Source organism: Panthera uncia, unplaced genomic scaffold, assembly GCF_023721935.1.
Source record: "Panthera uncia isolate 11264 unplaced genomic scaffold, Puncia_PCG_1.0 HiC_scaffold_1089, whole genome shotgun sequence".
NCBI lineage: Eukaryota > Metazoa > Chordata > Mammalia > Carnivora > Felidae > Panthera > Panthera uncia.
This window is the reverse complement of record NW_026057688.1, coordinates 1-15,028: the sequence shown is the minus strand read 5'-3', so window position 1 is coordinate 15,028 and position 15,028 is coordinate 1. Positions and strand designations below refer to the sequence as shown.

At 39.9% G+C, this 15,028-nt stretch overlaps 1 protein-coding gene across 1 annotated transcript; it reads left to right on the top strand.

Moving 5' to 3' along the window:
• Positions 1 to 1,020: 1,020 nt before the first annotated feature.
• On the top strand, positions 1,021 to 15,022 carry LOC125916754 (anoctamin-6-like). The gene is made up of 3 exons (XM_049623053.1): positions 1,021 to 2,028; positions 9,566 to 9,771; positions 13,973 to 15,022. Exons 1-3 carry the CDS (start codon positions 1,989 to 1,991, stop codon positions 14,216 to 14,218), a joined length of 492 nt encoding a protein of 163 aa, XP_049479010.1. The 5' UTR covers positions 1,021 to 1,988; the 3' UTR covers positions 14,219 to 15,022.
• Positions 15,023 to 15,028: the final 6 nt, after the last annotated feature.

Genomic DNA, 15,028 nt, shown 5'->3' with positions numbered 1-15,028 from the left:
GTAGCTTAGGCTGTATTTACAGTCGTCCTGGCCTCAGCCAGTTAGCCTGTACTGGACAAAAGAAAATCCCGTGAAGGGGGTTTTGGTGTGTTAGGAAATGTGCTAAATATTGTACCTGTTCTGAATTAGTTAATCCTGACAGAATTTTATCCTGACAGGGTTTTATCACCCATTTTATTTGAACTTGACTGAAGTTAAATAGTAAGCATTGAAGTGTAGATTCACATTCAGGGGTGTCTGAGACCATGTCCCCTCCACTTTCCACAGCCGCCTGCTGTGTCCGTCATGTCATAGAAGAGAAAGAAATGGGAAAAGATTGTGAAACCAGGGGCACCGTCTGTTGTAGAGAAATCTCCCCTTTGTAAACCTCGGGGAGTGGTCAGTGAAGTTGACACAGACCAGCCAGCAGTGGGAAACCTAATAGTATAATGAGCTATTTGTAACGCGTATCTCTGCGGGGGGCATGGGGAGTGCACACCCACACAGGTGCGCGTGCAACACACACAGTTGTCTTTACAGTAGCGTGAGGCCTTCTCATTTCCTGAATTTGAAATCTGTACAAGTATATTGTTTAATCAGCCAAAGCTTGGCCCAGACATTTGTATTTGACGTTCTTTGCTGCTGTTGTGCCTCTTCTGGTGAACTCCATGAGTAGACCACAAGCCAGCTGTTGTCTTAGGGGACAACGGTTCTTCAGGCTACAGGTGCACACCTCATTTCACTGCCAGACTTCAATTTATTTTCAGGAAAAAGAGCCATAGAAAAGGGGGAAACATTTATTTGGAGGCTTTGAGAAAGAAAATAACATATAAGACAAGAGACGACTCTGTGGGGCCAGTGTCTGATAGAGCAGAGCACTAGGCTGTGTTTTCAGCCAGCTATGCACTGTGACTTTGAGGAGGCATTTTGCTTTTCTGGTCCTTGATTTGTTCAGCTTAACTAGGGTCTTGGACCTGTTTCATCTAAAATGAAAATACATCACTTTTCTCTCAGAGCCCTTCAATGGCTCCCTGTTTCCCCCAGAGTAGAAAATGCCCAGATCTCCACAGTGGTCTCTTAGGCTCCCCACTCCTCAAAACTTCCAGCCTGGTTTCCTGCTAGGCCTGGACCACACCAGGCTCCATGCTTTCTGTCAGATGTAGGAGGCCTGTTCCTGCCTCTGGGTTCTGTAGTTGCTGTTTTCTCTGCCTCTTCATATTTTTATTCAAATGTCACTCTTGGTGAGAGCCCTTCCCTGCCACCGCCCCACTCCCCTACCACAAATGCCAACACTCCACTCCTTACTCTGCTTCGATCTTCTCCAGGGCACTGTTACCAGCTTGCATACCATGTCTGTCTTCATTTTATTTTCTCTGGTGACTTCATTCTGGAAAGACCATTGTGGATAATGGTAGGGAAATGGGGGAAAAAATAAAGTTGATCAAATGAAAGTCTTTTTAAAAACTAACTGTCCTTGGGGCACCTGGGTGGCTCAGTCATTTGAGCATCCAACTTCAGCTCAGGTCATGATCTCATGGCTCCAGAGTTCAAGCCCCACATCAGGCCCTGGTGTCAGTTCAGAGCCTGCTTCAGATCCTCTGTCTCCCTCGTGCCCCACTCGTGTACAGACATGCGCGCGCGCGCTCTCTCTCTCTCTCTCAAAAATAAAATAAAAACATTTAAAAAATCAACTGTCCACATGGAAAGGAGCTGGGAGAAAAAAATAATAGCAGTTACGATCTTAAAACTCAGTACATAGTGCTGCTTTTCAAAATACTTTCAGGTAAAGAAGAAGGAACAAAAAGAAATTTAGCATGAAACCAAGAAATTAATTTCTTGGGAGGATTATGTGTTTAGCTTGAGATATCTGCAAAGTAATTGGATAATATTCTAATTGATAGTTTGATCTTTTTGGCAGCTGGGTCAAGAACCTGATTGGACGATGCCGCACAGTTTCCAGAGCAGAAAAGATAGCCCCGCGATGGGAACAAGACTACCACCTGCAGCCCATGGGCAAACTGGGATTGTTTTATGAATATCTTGAAATGAGTAAGTCCTTACTGAAGTTTTAGTTGATGTAAAAATTAGATTGGAGCATGTTTTGGATCCCACATAATTACCTGGCATATTGAAATGAAGAGAAGCATGTTTTTCTCCACTAGATCAAAGTACACAATCAGGCTTTCAGATAAGGTGACTGTGTGGATCCTTGTCAATATGTATGTTGTACAAAGCTAAAGATTTATTACGAAGCAGTGGACTGGAATATTCGTTGAGATACCTCCTCACCATCCTCAGAGCACTCTAACCATGTTGTCTGAGAATGAACTCAGAACTATTATTAGAGGTGATTCAGCTTGTGCTGGAGTCCACGCAGGCACAGCTGTTGGCCGATACACTTCTGAATGAGTCATTGAAGCAAGCCTGGACAGAGAGCCTGTAGGCACATGCTGTTTCGTGGCAGGCAGGATCACAGGGTTCCCCTCTGACACCTCCCACCTGCCTGTAACAGCATCTCTATTTCTTCTGGCCCACGGTTTCTGCCTGGTTCTTTGACCTCATGGATAATCACTGGCTTGAATTCAGAACCATTTTGCTGGTTTGGGATTAAGAAGTTAGCACAGGTCCCCTCCTTCTTGAATGCTTTGTCCACTTGTGCAGTATTTGCTTGGGCTCTGTTTCTGTTCATTGGACTTGACCCTGAGCTCTTAGGTGCCTTTAAGTGGACACATCTCAAAACAGATTTCCAGAGGAAACACCATCTTTTCTATTATGCATAACACACTTATATCTTATTAGGAGGCTAACGATTTATGTGTTTTAGATCTGTGCCCTTTCAGCTAACCATTGCACTGAACTATAATTTTTTTCAGCTTAGGGGATTAGGAAAGGAGGCAGAACATTTTGGTTGACAGGCTGTGCATTTATGCAGAGGGGTTTGTGTGTTTGCAAAGATACCCCTTTGCAGTTCCTGTTTACAAGTCTGCAGATAGAGGATGGTTTTTATTAAATCACATTCTATATATAAAATAATTGCTTTTAAAAATATACATGAAACATGGAAACACATCTGCTTCTTTCAGTGAGTGAAAGGTTCATAGCACCTTCAGTCAACAATACTTTGCAGCCTGGAGTTTGATTTAAATTTCATTTTTGCTTTTGTTAGGTTTCGGGACCAGGTTCGTTTAAGGGTGTAGCTTCAGTACATAACGTAGAAGCTCTATTTATTTATTTATTCTGTTAATTTTCAAAAGAACTGTAAGAAAATTACCTCTGATTCCAAAATGAGTCATAATTGTAAATATTTCTTATTGGAGCTATTATCAGCATTAATAACAACAACATTCTGGGGCAGAATATCATTTGTTATTTTAGCACTGAAAACATACCTTGAAAAAATAGAGTTATTTTTCTGTAGTTGATTAGTCAAATAAAGAGGATTGTGAGAAAAAGTTATAGGAAAAGGTTGTGCTTTGGGGAGAAATTGGTATGACTTTTAGAGTTTCATAGTCTCATTAAAATAGTTACCAACAAAATAATTCGGCTTCATCCCACCCTACAAGAAAGGATAGAATAACGACTATTACAGAGATATTTTTTAGATTTATTAAATTGTTTTCCTATTATCTAAATAATACCTAATGAATTAGAAAAATTAATTTTTGAAAGCAGTCTGTTCCATATTCTATACCAGAGTGAAACTATTTTTTGTTATTTTACTTTGTGAGAGAGAGAATTTCCAAGTGCCTCTTGAATTATTTTTGTTCCTCTAAAATAAATATAGAGTGCCTTTGTCGATGGCCTCATTATAGTTTCCTCCTGCTTCTTCCCATATTCATTAATGACACCACCATCTACCTTCTTAATTATGCCTCCTAGCTGCTGAAGCCAAACATCTTCTGGCAAATGAGCCTGGAGCATTGTATCCAACCACCAGCTCTAGTCCCCTCTGCCCAGTGGAGGGGACTAGATCTCCCTTCTGCCTGAAACACCATTCTCTTCTCTACCTGAAGAACTCCTGCCAAGCCTCAGTAGTAACCCTCAGCTTTTCACACAGATTTGCCGCTCTTTTCTGTAGGCATTAATAGTACTTGATTCCTGCCTTGATGGCATCTGGTTGTGGGTATACCTGTCCCCTGGCTAACTAATCCTGTTCGAGGTAGCTACAAAGCCTTTGCATCTCTCAGTCTTCAGCTGGAGCACCACTGTCTGGACCTAATACTCATAGATATTTATTCAAGTGACCTGAGCTTGGAGTTTCAACACATACATACATCTGCTAGTTGAGTTTACGTTAATATTGCCCCCACCATCCCAGTGAAGTTCTTTTTTTTTTTTTTAGTTTTATTTTTTAAAATTTATACCCAAATTAGTTAGCATATAGTGAAACAATGATTCCATGAGTAGATTCCTTAATGCCCCTTACCCATTTAGCCCATCCCCCCTTCTACAACCCCTCTAGTAACCCTCAGTTTGTTCTCCATATTTATGAGTCTCTTCTGTTTCGTCCCCCTCCCGGTTTTTATATTATTTTTGTTTCCCTTCCCTTATGTTCATCTGTTTTGTCTCTTAAAGCCCTTATATGACTAAAGTCAAATGATTTTTGTCATTCTCTAATTTCACTTTGCATAATACCCTCCAGTTCCATCCACGTAGTTGCAAATGGCAAGATTTCATTCTTTTTGATTGCCAAGTAATAGTCCATTGTATATATATACCGCATGTTCTTTATCCATTCATCCATCAGTGGATATTTGGGCTCTTTCCATACTTGGGCTATTGTTGATAGTGCTGCTATAAACATGGGGGTGCATGTGTCCCTTTGAAACAGCACACCTGTATCCCTTGGATAAATGCCTGTAGTGCAATTGCTGGGTCGTAGGGTAGTTCTATTTTTAGTTTTTTGAGGAACCTCCATACTGTTTTCCAGAATGGCTGCACCAGCTTGCATTCCCACCAACAATGCAAAAGAGATCCTCTTTCTCCTCATCCTCGCCAACATCTGTTGTTGCCTGAGTTATTCATGGTAGCCATTCTGACAGGTGTGAGGTAGTATCTCATTGTGGTTTTGATTTGTATTTCCCTGATGATGAGTGACGTGGAGCATTTTTTCATGTGTGGGTTGGCCATCTGGATGTCTTCCTTGGAGAAGTGTCTATTCATGTCTTTTGCCCATTTCTTCACTGGATTAAACTAAAAGGCAACCGACAGAATGGGAGAAGATATTTGCAAATGATATCAGATTAAGTGTTAGCTTCCAAAAATCTATAAAGAACTTACCACACTCAACACCGGTGAAGTTCTTTATGGCATATGTTTTTTGGGTTTTATTTTTGAGCAAAATTTCCGTTATCTTTAGTGAATTCCCCACCATCCTTTGAGATTATTAAAGTAACCCTGGTCTGTTAACCAAATTGCTTCCCTGGATGTCTAGTCTTAACATCTGAGAATTCAGACACAGGACATAGAGAGATAGTCTGTCAGTCTAAAATCTAGCTTCAAAACCAGAAGATACCATTTTGTACTTACAGCACAGACACCCAGTCTCTTGTGAACTTGGTGAGGCCTTCCTAGGGAGCGGGTGACATAAATGAAATGCAAGAAAATGATGGAGTGGACCCTGTTTGTCTCTGGCCCTGCCTCCTCTATCCTTGTTAACTTGACCTCACCATCCTCCATCTCCAAGTTAATTTTCAAAGATCTATTCAAACAGTGACCTTCATATATTATTTTGTCCACCTAATTTACTATAATTAGTACCAACTCTTCTTTAGCATTTCCTTGTGCCCACCTGTTTTCCTCTTTCTCCAGTGCTAACCCCACCTCAGCACCCCACTATACTTCTCCAGGACTCAGGCCTGTGTTCTTCCATTTCCTCATCTCCACTGTTTCCTCCCACTACCTGCATTGGTATTTCCTCATGTTTGCAGGCCTCCTACCTCTTTATTCATTCATCTGATAAACATTTATGGAGCACCTGCTATGCCAAATACTCTTATCAATTGCTGGGGATACCAAGACAAGTAAGACTTGGTGCCTGCCCTTACAGAGCCAAGTGAGGGGTGGTCAGTATTTGGTGGATTGTTAAGAAAGTAAATGCAGATGGGACTTTCTAGAGCACATGAGATTTGAATTGGATTTTGAAGAGTGAATGGAAGTTGTTTCAAGTATGGTAAAGGGAATGGACATTTCATGTAAAGAGGTGGACATTTAACAGTACAAGGACATGAAACAGCTTGGCCACTTCAAAGTATGGCGAGAACAAAGGATCCATAGGTGGGAATGTCAGGTAAGCAAGGACTGTGTCATAATGGGTCTCATGTGGTCATCCAGGGAACTAGAACTTCTCCTTAATGAACTTATCCTTACCCATGGGAATATTTGTAAGCAAGAGAACTATATAATGTTTATGTTGACAAAGATCAGATCATTCTGGCAGCAGAATGGAAGATATTTTGGTAGGAGAAGGATATTTTGGGAGGCTACACCAGGTAACCCACACAACTAGGTAATCCCCACACCTAAATAGAGGCAGTGGGTATGGGCATAGAGATCAGGGAGACAGATTGGACAAGTGCTGAAGAGATGACTAGTATGGTAGGTGAGGAATAAAATTGGTGAGATAATTTCCAGGAGATTGAATGTGCAGGTAGAATATGAGGAGAGGAGCTGGTGTCAAGGAAATGGTTCAGTGTTGAATATTTCAAGTGTGAGGTGTCGATGGGATGGATCCGTAGAAATGTCCATTAGAAAGTTGGATTCCCCAGGAGCTCAGAGAAGCTGCAGGTAAGACCCTGGGGGTGATTCAGGCATGCCAGACACAGAATTGATGATTAGGCCCTGGGGAAATGGGGCATTTAAAGGGTAAATGGGGAAAGAAATCCACAAAGGAAGAATAGCAGAACAGTTGGAAGAAATGTAGCAGAGAGTTACTCCAACATGGAAAGCTTAGAAGGTGAGAATGTTGCTTAAGAGGAATTTGAACACTGACTAAAAGGAGCATAATGCAAAATAAGCGGGCAGGGTGGGGAGGCAAGAGTTGAAACCACACTTAATTGCTGGCACAGTGGGAAAAGGTAGAAGGAGCACTACAGGTAGCGTTTAAAAGAAATTATGTGCGTGCATGCATGTGTGTGGACGCACGTGCACGCGTGCGCGCACACACACACACACACACACACACACACCTTCGCTTTTTAAAATTATTTAAGTAAAACAAAAGTCAGGGGGGAAAGCATTCCACTGAGAGGGAAATGTTTGGCCATATCAAAAGCTGCCTAGCAATCAAACAAATAAGGACTGAAAATGTACCCTGGCTTTGAAATCTGCAGCCACTGCATAGTGAGCATAGGGAGGGCCGTGGCAGGATGTAGGGCTTTGAGGAGGGAATAAGCAGAGAAATAGTTGAGGTACTTTTTCAAGAAACTCAAAGTGAAGAAGTAAGCATAGAGCATATTAGCAATATAGGGTCATGGAAAAGTTTTAGACAAGGATTATTTTTGTTTTTACATTGGGTATTTATTGCCTTGCAGAATCGGTAGGTCTTTTTTGTTCTTCATTTCAAAGCTTACAAAGTTCTTCTCGCTTGAATATCAAAACAGATGATACCATGTTGGTTTTTCTGGTGCATTATTTTTCAGTGAATCCATCTCTCTTTTGATGTCAAAAGGGAGGACTCCATACCAGTTTTTTCCAGTGATGTAGCTGATTGCTCCAACACTTGAATCCACTGATTTGAAGCATCACTTTTTATAATATAGTAAACTCCCATGAATATCTGCATCAATTCTGTTTAATTCATACTATTAATGCACTAGTTCTAAACTGTTTCAATTCCAGAGCATAATAATATACATTATTAGAATCTCTCAGAGGTAGACCTATTGTATCCTCTTCCAGAATGTCTCTCCTGTCGGTCGAAGCATTCCTTTTCATTATTTTACTTGTGTATATTTCTTGAAAAACTTTAGCATCCTCTTTCAGCTTTAAAAAAAAAATACCCATTTGGGATCACTAACTGAATTTGTATTGGAATTCTAAATTATATTTTGCAGAAAAAAATTGATATAAGTCCCCCCATGTTGAGTCTGCCCAATTAAGAAGCATATGGTACATCCTACCATTCATTCATTTATCATTATTTGTTTTTATTTTTTAAGACCATTATCATACCTTATTAACATTTCTCACTAACTTTTTCCTAAATGGTCTATACTTTTGTTGTCATTATAAACAACATCTTTTCTGTTTTGGATTTTTAACTGGGTTGACTGCTTGCATAGTCCTCATTTCTGGCTTCTCTTGAATAATAAGATCAGGCAACATTGGACCCTCATTCCAACATGGCAACTGTATGCAGTCCCTTCCATTTCATTAGGCTATGCACTTGACAGTTTACCACATTTGACTGCACCCACTCCACACATTTCTATTACTTGCCTGGTCCCTAGCAGGCAGATGAATTCATTTAGGGGTAGGTGATGCATGGACACAGTCAGCAGCATAATACCAAGCATTGGTGTCAACATCTATGATATCATCAACTCCGGTAATTGTCTGTCTTCCCTGAAGACGATGGCTCTTGCCTGGCCTGTGGACCTGCCAGATCTTTCCAGCCCTCTCTGTTCTTCTGCAGCATACCCTGGCTTCTCAGACCAGAAGAACATGCCAGCTCCTTCTACCTACATACCCCTCCACAGTCTTGCCCTTCCTCGCCTGATTGGTCCCTGCCCCTGTTCTGAGCAGTAGCTGTAAAGGGGCTGTAAATCTTCCTGGCATTCACAGCCTTAGTCCCATATCTGTACTCGTTTACTTGAAAGATTTCTTTTAGACCTCTGGCCTTATTTCTAACCTTTACCTCCCTGTGGTACAGCTTGCCCCAATCTCTGCCGCCCATCTATAGCAATGCCACCTAAATTACAAGGAGAAAAGTACTTCTAACCCCTCACTTGGATATTTACTTAATATGACCACATAGATGGCAACCACTTCCAGATAAAAATTCTTGAAGGATTATATTTTGCCTTATTAAGATAATTTTGTCACATTTCTGTGATTTGTAATAATATTACAAATTCTCTGAAGGCATGACAACTTGGCGTTTGCAGACTCAGGGAAGGTCGCTTATTTGCCTATTTGCAGCATATTTCCTCTAACATTCTCTACACATAGCCTTCCCAAAAGTACATTTCTTATTTCTTTTGAACTTGTTAGATACTTCCACAATACTCCTTTTCTTTTTTTAACCCAAAATCATGAATCATCTTCCAACATTGTTATTTCAACAGAGAATGAGTAACATACTGAGAGTGTCCCAACTTTAATACCAGCAAATAACTTGAGTTGATTAAAGATTTTAGGTCTATTATTCCTGTTAAGTGTATACATGTGATAGAAACTGGTTATAATTAGTCTTGTTTCCAGAGATTTCATATTTGTCTTTTGTTGAACATTGTTATTACCATGGATGTCTTTTCTCTTTGGGATTTAGTTTGTTTGCCTTTTTCTTTCTTTGTAAGAGTAAAGGAAAATACGTTGTCCTTCCATCCATCCACCACTCCATGATGTGTGTCCATTCCATTGACAGTTATTCAGTTTGGGTTCGTCACCTTATTTGTGGCCTCTTTTCCACTGGCCCCCCTGTTGGCTCTGGTGAACAATATATTGGAAATAAGAGTGGACGCATGGAAAATGACTACCCAGTATAGACGCATGGTTCCAGAAAAAGCCCAAGACATCGGAGCCTGGCAGCCCATCATGCAAGGAATAGCGATTCTGGCTGTGGTGACCAATGTGAGTAAACATAGGCTTCGCAGGGTAAAGACCTTGAAAAGTCCAAAATGCATTAGTGTTGCTACCTAAAGAATCAAATGTTTGATATTTTTTTCTAATGGGAGGGAGATGCCGGTACTATCATCTGTATAAAAACAGTTGTTATAACTGTAGTTGTTATTATTTTTTTAATGTTTTTAAGTGTTTGTAATTATTTATTAATGATTTACAAAGTCAAGAGCTCTTACAGAGGCAGTTGCTAAGAGTGACCATGATACTATCATTGCTCATTTGCTAACGTTTTTATTTAACGGGAACATAGTAATAGTAATAACAGTAAGTACCAACTCTCTTAATCCTGATGCGACTATAAAAAGAGCTATACAATAGTGCTGTTGTAATAGACATCTGCCCACTTACAGTGTTTACTGCCCACAAATAAGAACTATCCTTCTACCATATTTTACTATATATTCCAAACTATCAATTTAAAATATTGACTATTTGATGATGAGGTATGTTCACGCACTTTGTGTGTTCCAATCATGTCTCCTAGGGTTCTTCAAGGAGGGGGGGCTTTAGGGTGGGTCCCATCTCTCTTCCCCACCCCGTCTGTCCCCTTGGCCTTTGCTGGCCACCCTCTAGTCATTAGCTAAGCAGCCTCATACCCTGCATGTGTCCCAGCTCTGAGGGAACAGAACAACCTGTATAGATTTTGGACCAATCTGAACAGTCTCTCTTTGCCCACCCCCGCACCCCCCCCCCCCGCCCCTTTTTTTGAAAACACAGGCCAGCAGGGAGTTTTCAGGGAGAACAATTTCCATGCCAGCCCAGCAGGGGAATGAGCACTTTCCTTAGAAATATGCTTACAATTAGGGCTATTTCCTCCCTTATTTCACTACCCATTTTACTCCTGGGTCACTGACAATTCCCAAAAGATGATATCCCAGTTTTCATTTCTTAGTTAAGCCACACTTGCCCTGAGTCCCCAGTCTTTTCCCACAAGCACCTGTAGAAACAGAACAGAATTCAGTGCCTGTGGGTCAGTCTTCTGGATGAGGGAACATTCTGGATGAGGGAACATTTCAGTCACAGGCCAGACTCTCAGTCCACCTGTCAGTATTGTAGCTTCCCAGCTGCATGACCTTGGGCCAGGCCTTAACACTTCAGAGCTTCATTTTATTGTTTGTAAATTGAATAATTCCCTATCACATATTTTAAGAATATTATATACCATAAAGGATGACCAAGGACTTCAGTGAGTTAATGCATGGAATACACAGAGCCTGGTCCTCATGGAATGTTAGCTGCTGCTGTTTTATCATCATTATCCATCATCAGTAATAGTGAGTCTGTGTAGACTTCCAACAGGTGTCTAAACTAAAGGCACAAGAATTTTACAATTCTTGTGGTTACAGTTTTACACAACAAAGCAAGTTATCTGGAACCCAGCTGTCACCACCCGTCAAGAACTCTCAATTTATCTGAATTGTATGTTATCCCTACTTTTTGGAGAAAGTTACAAATTGTACGCACACACACAAAACAACTGCTAGGTTGTATCATTTTCTATTCACCCAAGTAACCCATACCTTCAACGTCCACTGTGTTACAATCATGAAAGAATTAATCTGTCACATTAAATATGCTATAGAACACTAAGCAAGGCAGGAACGTGGAATTGTGTACATTAGGAAAATTTTAGCAACAAGGTTTGAAACTAAAAGCATTTTTGTTTGACCTTCAGCTAGCCAGAAAATTCAAATGACTCTTACTGCCCAGTCCTCAGCACTCTGGTTTGCTTGTGTCAGGCACCTTTTCCTAGTATCCCCAGGATGGCTCCACTCCATTAGCACAGATGGGGTACTGGCTGTGTTTCTAGGTCTACTCTGTGTGGATGTGTCTGTGTATACACACACAGGCACATGCGTGCTTGCTAATTGGTGCTGCTGGTTCTTATCCAGTAGTTGTTTCTTCTTACAACTTAGGCATCGTTTCCTTGTACCGTAGGAAAACTGCTTTTTAGATCATTGATTGAATGATGGACAATCCTTTTCTTTCCCATATTATTAGGATTTGTTACAGCTTCCAAGATGCAGGTTCTGTGTATGTTTGTATATATGCCTTTAAGAATGAAACATGTAAATTATCCCCTCACACTCCTAATATGTGCCTGCAAAATGTACTGGGCACTCAAGTGCTAACTTTCTATAATAGGGGAGCTTTTAACTGTAGGAAGAAGAGAATAGCCACCAGGGATGAGAATGGACATCGAATCATTCATTTTAAAGCTGCTAGTCCCCAGCAAAGAAGCTGAATTGACACGGTCGTATCAGGCCACAATATCTGCCGTTGAAGACCAATTTTAATTTAGTTTGATATAAATGGAAAATTGTGTTCAGAACAGCATAGGAAATGAAGCACACTGCATTTATTTGTACTCTTGCAGCGTGTCTCAAAGCAGCTCAATTCAGGAGGAAAAATATCTTGTCAGAAGACAAGAGAATTATCTTCCTTGTTGGAATTTTTGCAGCTTCCTGGAGCACATCTGCAGGTGATTCTGTAAAAAGCTATAGTTAAATGATAACAGGAAATTTTAAACTATTCAAATCTGGTAAAGTAAAATATTCTTGCCTTACCCCCTCCCCCCTCCACCAGCCACAAGCAGACACACGCACACTTGGGAGGAAATGACAAAGCTGGTCTACTAGTGGGGGTCATTTTGCAATAGAAAAGCCCCTTAGTTGTTTTTCTTGCTCTGACTGAGACCTTGTTTGTTGGCTTGTGGTCTCTCTGCATCTAAACCACATGTTCAGATGAATAGTATTAAAAATCACGTTGTGCCAAAAACCTGTCTTTCTGCCTCAATAAATCACTGAATCATTTAACTTTGTTTATTCACATAGAATATGGATTTAAGTATATCCCTTACTTGCTCCTTCCTTCAAGCCAGTTTTACACATTGGAGAGTTTAAAGCCCAAATTAAAGAATTTTAGAGAAAATTCATTAATTTGTAATTCATAATAGCTTTGCATCCTAATAGAGGTCTGCCTGACACAGGCCCACGTTTAAAATTGACCTATATTTATGCCTTTAATTTGAGAACATAACTATGATAATGTTCGTAACTTTGTCCAGTTAGCCTTTTTGAAGCTTAGAAGCTTAGACACTAGATCTTATAAAATAGGCATACATTTGACTATATGAATGAAATAACTCCAATATACTTTCTTGCTTCCTACGTTTTAAAGTTAACTTAAAAAATTCTTGTTTTCTAATGAAGCAACATACATAAGTATATACTGAGAGTTTAAAATCAGACTATGGGTTGACTTGTATAAATAAGCCAAGATACTCTAGGGGAAAAAGTATGAATTTGAAGACCATTATTAGATCAAGGAAATATATTTTATTCAATTTATATTCTATTTTTAAGAGTCAAGGGATTTAAAAGATCAGTTTTATTTCAATTATAAATTCTACAAAGGAATTGTATAAGGCCAAATTATTATAATATTGACCCTAATATTACTTCTACAAAACGGTCTTCTAAATCATAAAAGAGAGCTGAAAATTATATCTAGTAGAGTTCCAAGATTGATTGAATTGTATAATATTCTAATTTATGAAAATCTAATTTATATATAATATATGCAAGCAACTCGAGTTATCCAGGATATGATGGTCTACAATTATTCTTGCTGTACTTAAGAAACAGGCAACTTGGGGCACCTGGGTGGCTCAGTTGGTTAAGTGGCCGACTTCGGCTCAGGTCATGATCTCACAGTCCGTGAGTTCGAGCCCACGTCGGGCTCTGTGCTGACAGCTCAGAGCCTGGAGCCTGTTTCTGAATCTGTGTCTCCCTCTCTCTGACCCTCCCCCATTCATGCTCTGTCTCTCTCTGTCTCAAAAATAAATAAACATTAAAAAAAAAAAAAAAAAAGAAACAGGCAACTTGCCAGCTTTTGCTTTCCAATTGTAGGTGGACTTCTGGACAGCCCTTATTTGAACTGAAGACAAGAGGAAGTAACTATTCTTTAAAGCAGCTGCTCAAAGACTTTAGGACATTCACTATCTATGTCCATTAGGAAAGAATTAAAGTTTCTGAATCTTTCAGTTTTAAAAAAATCAACTGATGAAACTATAATTCTGGCACATTTGTTAACCATAGTTATAAAGGCTCTAAATGAATGTCCCCTTACTGTTTTCCTCCCAATATAGGCCATGATCATCGCTTTCACATCAGACATGATCCCCCGCCTGGTGTATTACTGGTCCTTCTCCGTCCCTCCCTATGGGGACCACACCCACTACACCATGGAGGGATACATCAACAACACTCTTTCCTACTTCAACATCGCAGACTTCAAAAACAGAAGCAAAGGAAATCCATATTCTGGGCTTGAAAAACATACCACATGCAGGCAAGTTCTGCTGATGTGTTTAAAAATGCACTTCATCTTTTAAAGGACTTTTATTGTAATGTAATTCTAAATAAAATTGCTGGAGACATTTTTTCCTAGCTTTCTTTTCAGCCAAACTTAAAAGATCTAAAAGTTAATACAGAGGTCAGAACTTTCTAATGAAACAATAAAACATGATATAAAGATGAGGGTTTCAAATGATTACAGGGATACTGATCCAAGAGAAAAGTTTTGTTTGTATCTTAGAAATGAAGAAATGCAAGGAGTTCCAAAAAACAAGTTCATTCAGTTGGTATGACGAATCTGTTATCCAAGCACAACCTGATGTATTTAGTGATGACAAACTATCACTCTCACTTCAAGAGATACAAAAATGAGAAATGTAAATACCTCAGCCTAGCCCAGAAGTATTCTCTGAAAGTATTCCAGAGCTCTCTGCATTGATTGTAATGGCCTTAAGGTCAACTGTAGTCAGTAGATGTCAAGTAAATCACTAATTGATAGTTTGTTCACTATAGGTCATGGAGTTTGTTTTTTAAAATCCTTTAAAAAAAATTTTTTTAATGTTTATTTTTTGAGAGAGGGGCAGAAAGAGGGAGACAGAATCTGAAGCAGGCTCCAGGCTCTGAGCTGTCAGCACAGAGCCTGACATGGGGCTTGAACTCACGGACTGTGAGATCATGACCTGAACCAGTCAGATGCTTAACCGACTGAGCCACCCAGGTGCCCCAAGAGTTTGTTTTTTAAATCATAGTCTTAACCCAGAAGAGGCTCTAAATACTCATTTAGCTCAACTCCTCAAACCCTTTTCTGGTTCAAATTCTCAGCAACACAACCAAGAAACCAGAAAAAA

What these genes read in the sequence shown, in the direction of transcription:
- LOC125916754 (XM_049623053.1), top strand. Translation starts at nt 1,989, where the DNA reads ATGGGCAAACTGGGATTGTTTTATGAATATCTTGAAATGA. An exon ending in TTATGAATATCTTGAAATGA is followed by an intron (nt 2,029 to 9,565) that starts GTAAGTCCTTAC and finishes TTCCATTGACAG; the next exon opens with TTATTCAGTTTGGGTTCGTC. An exon ending in TTCTGGCTGTGGTGACCAAT is followed by an intron (nt 9,772 to 13,972) that starts GTGAGTAAACAT and finishes CTCCCAATATAG; the next exon opens with GCCATGATCATCGCTTTCAC.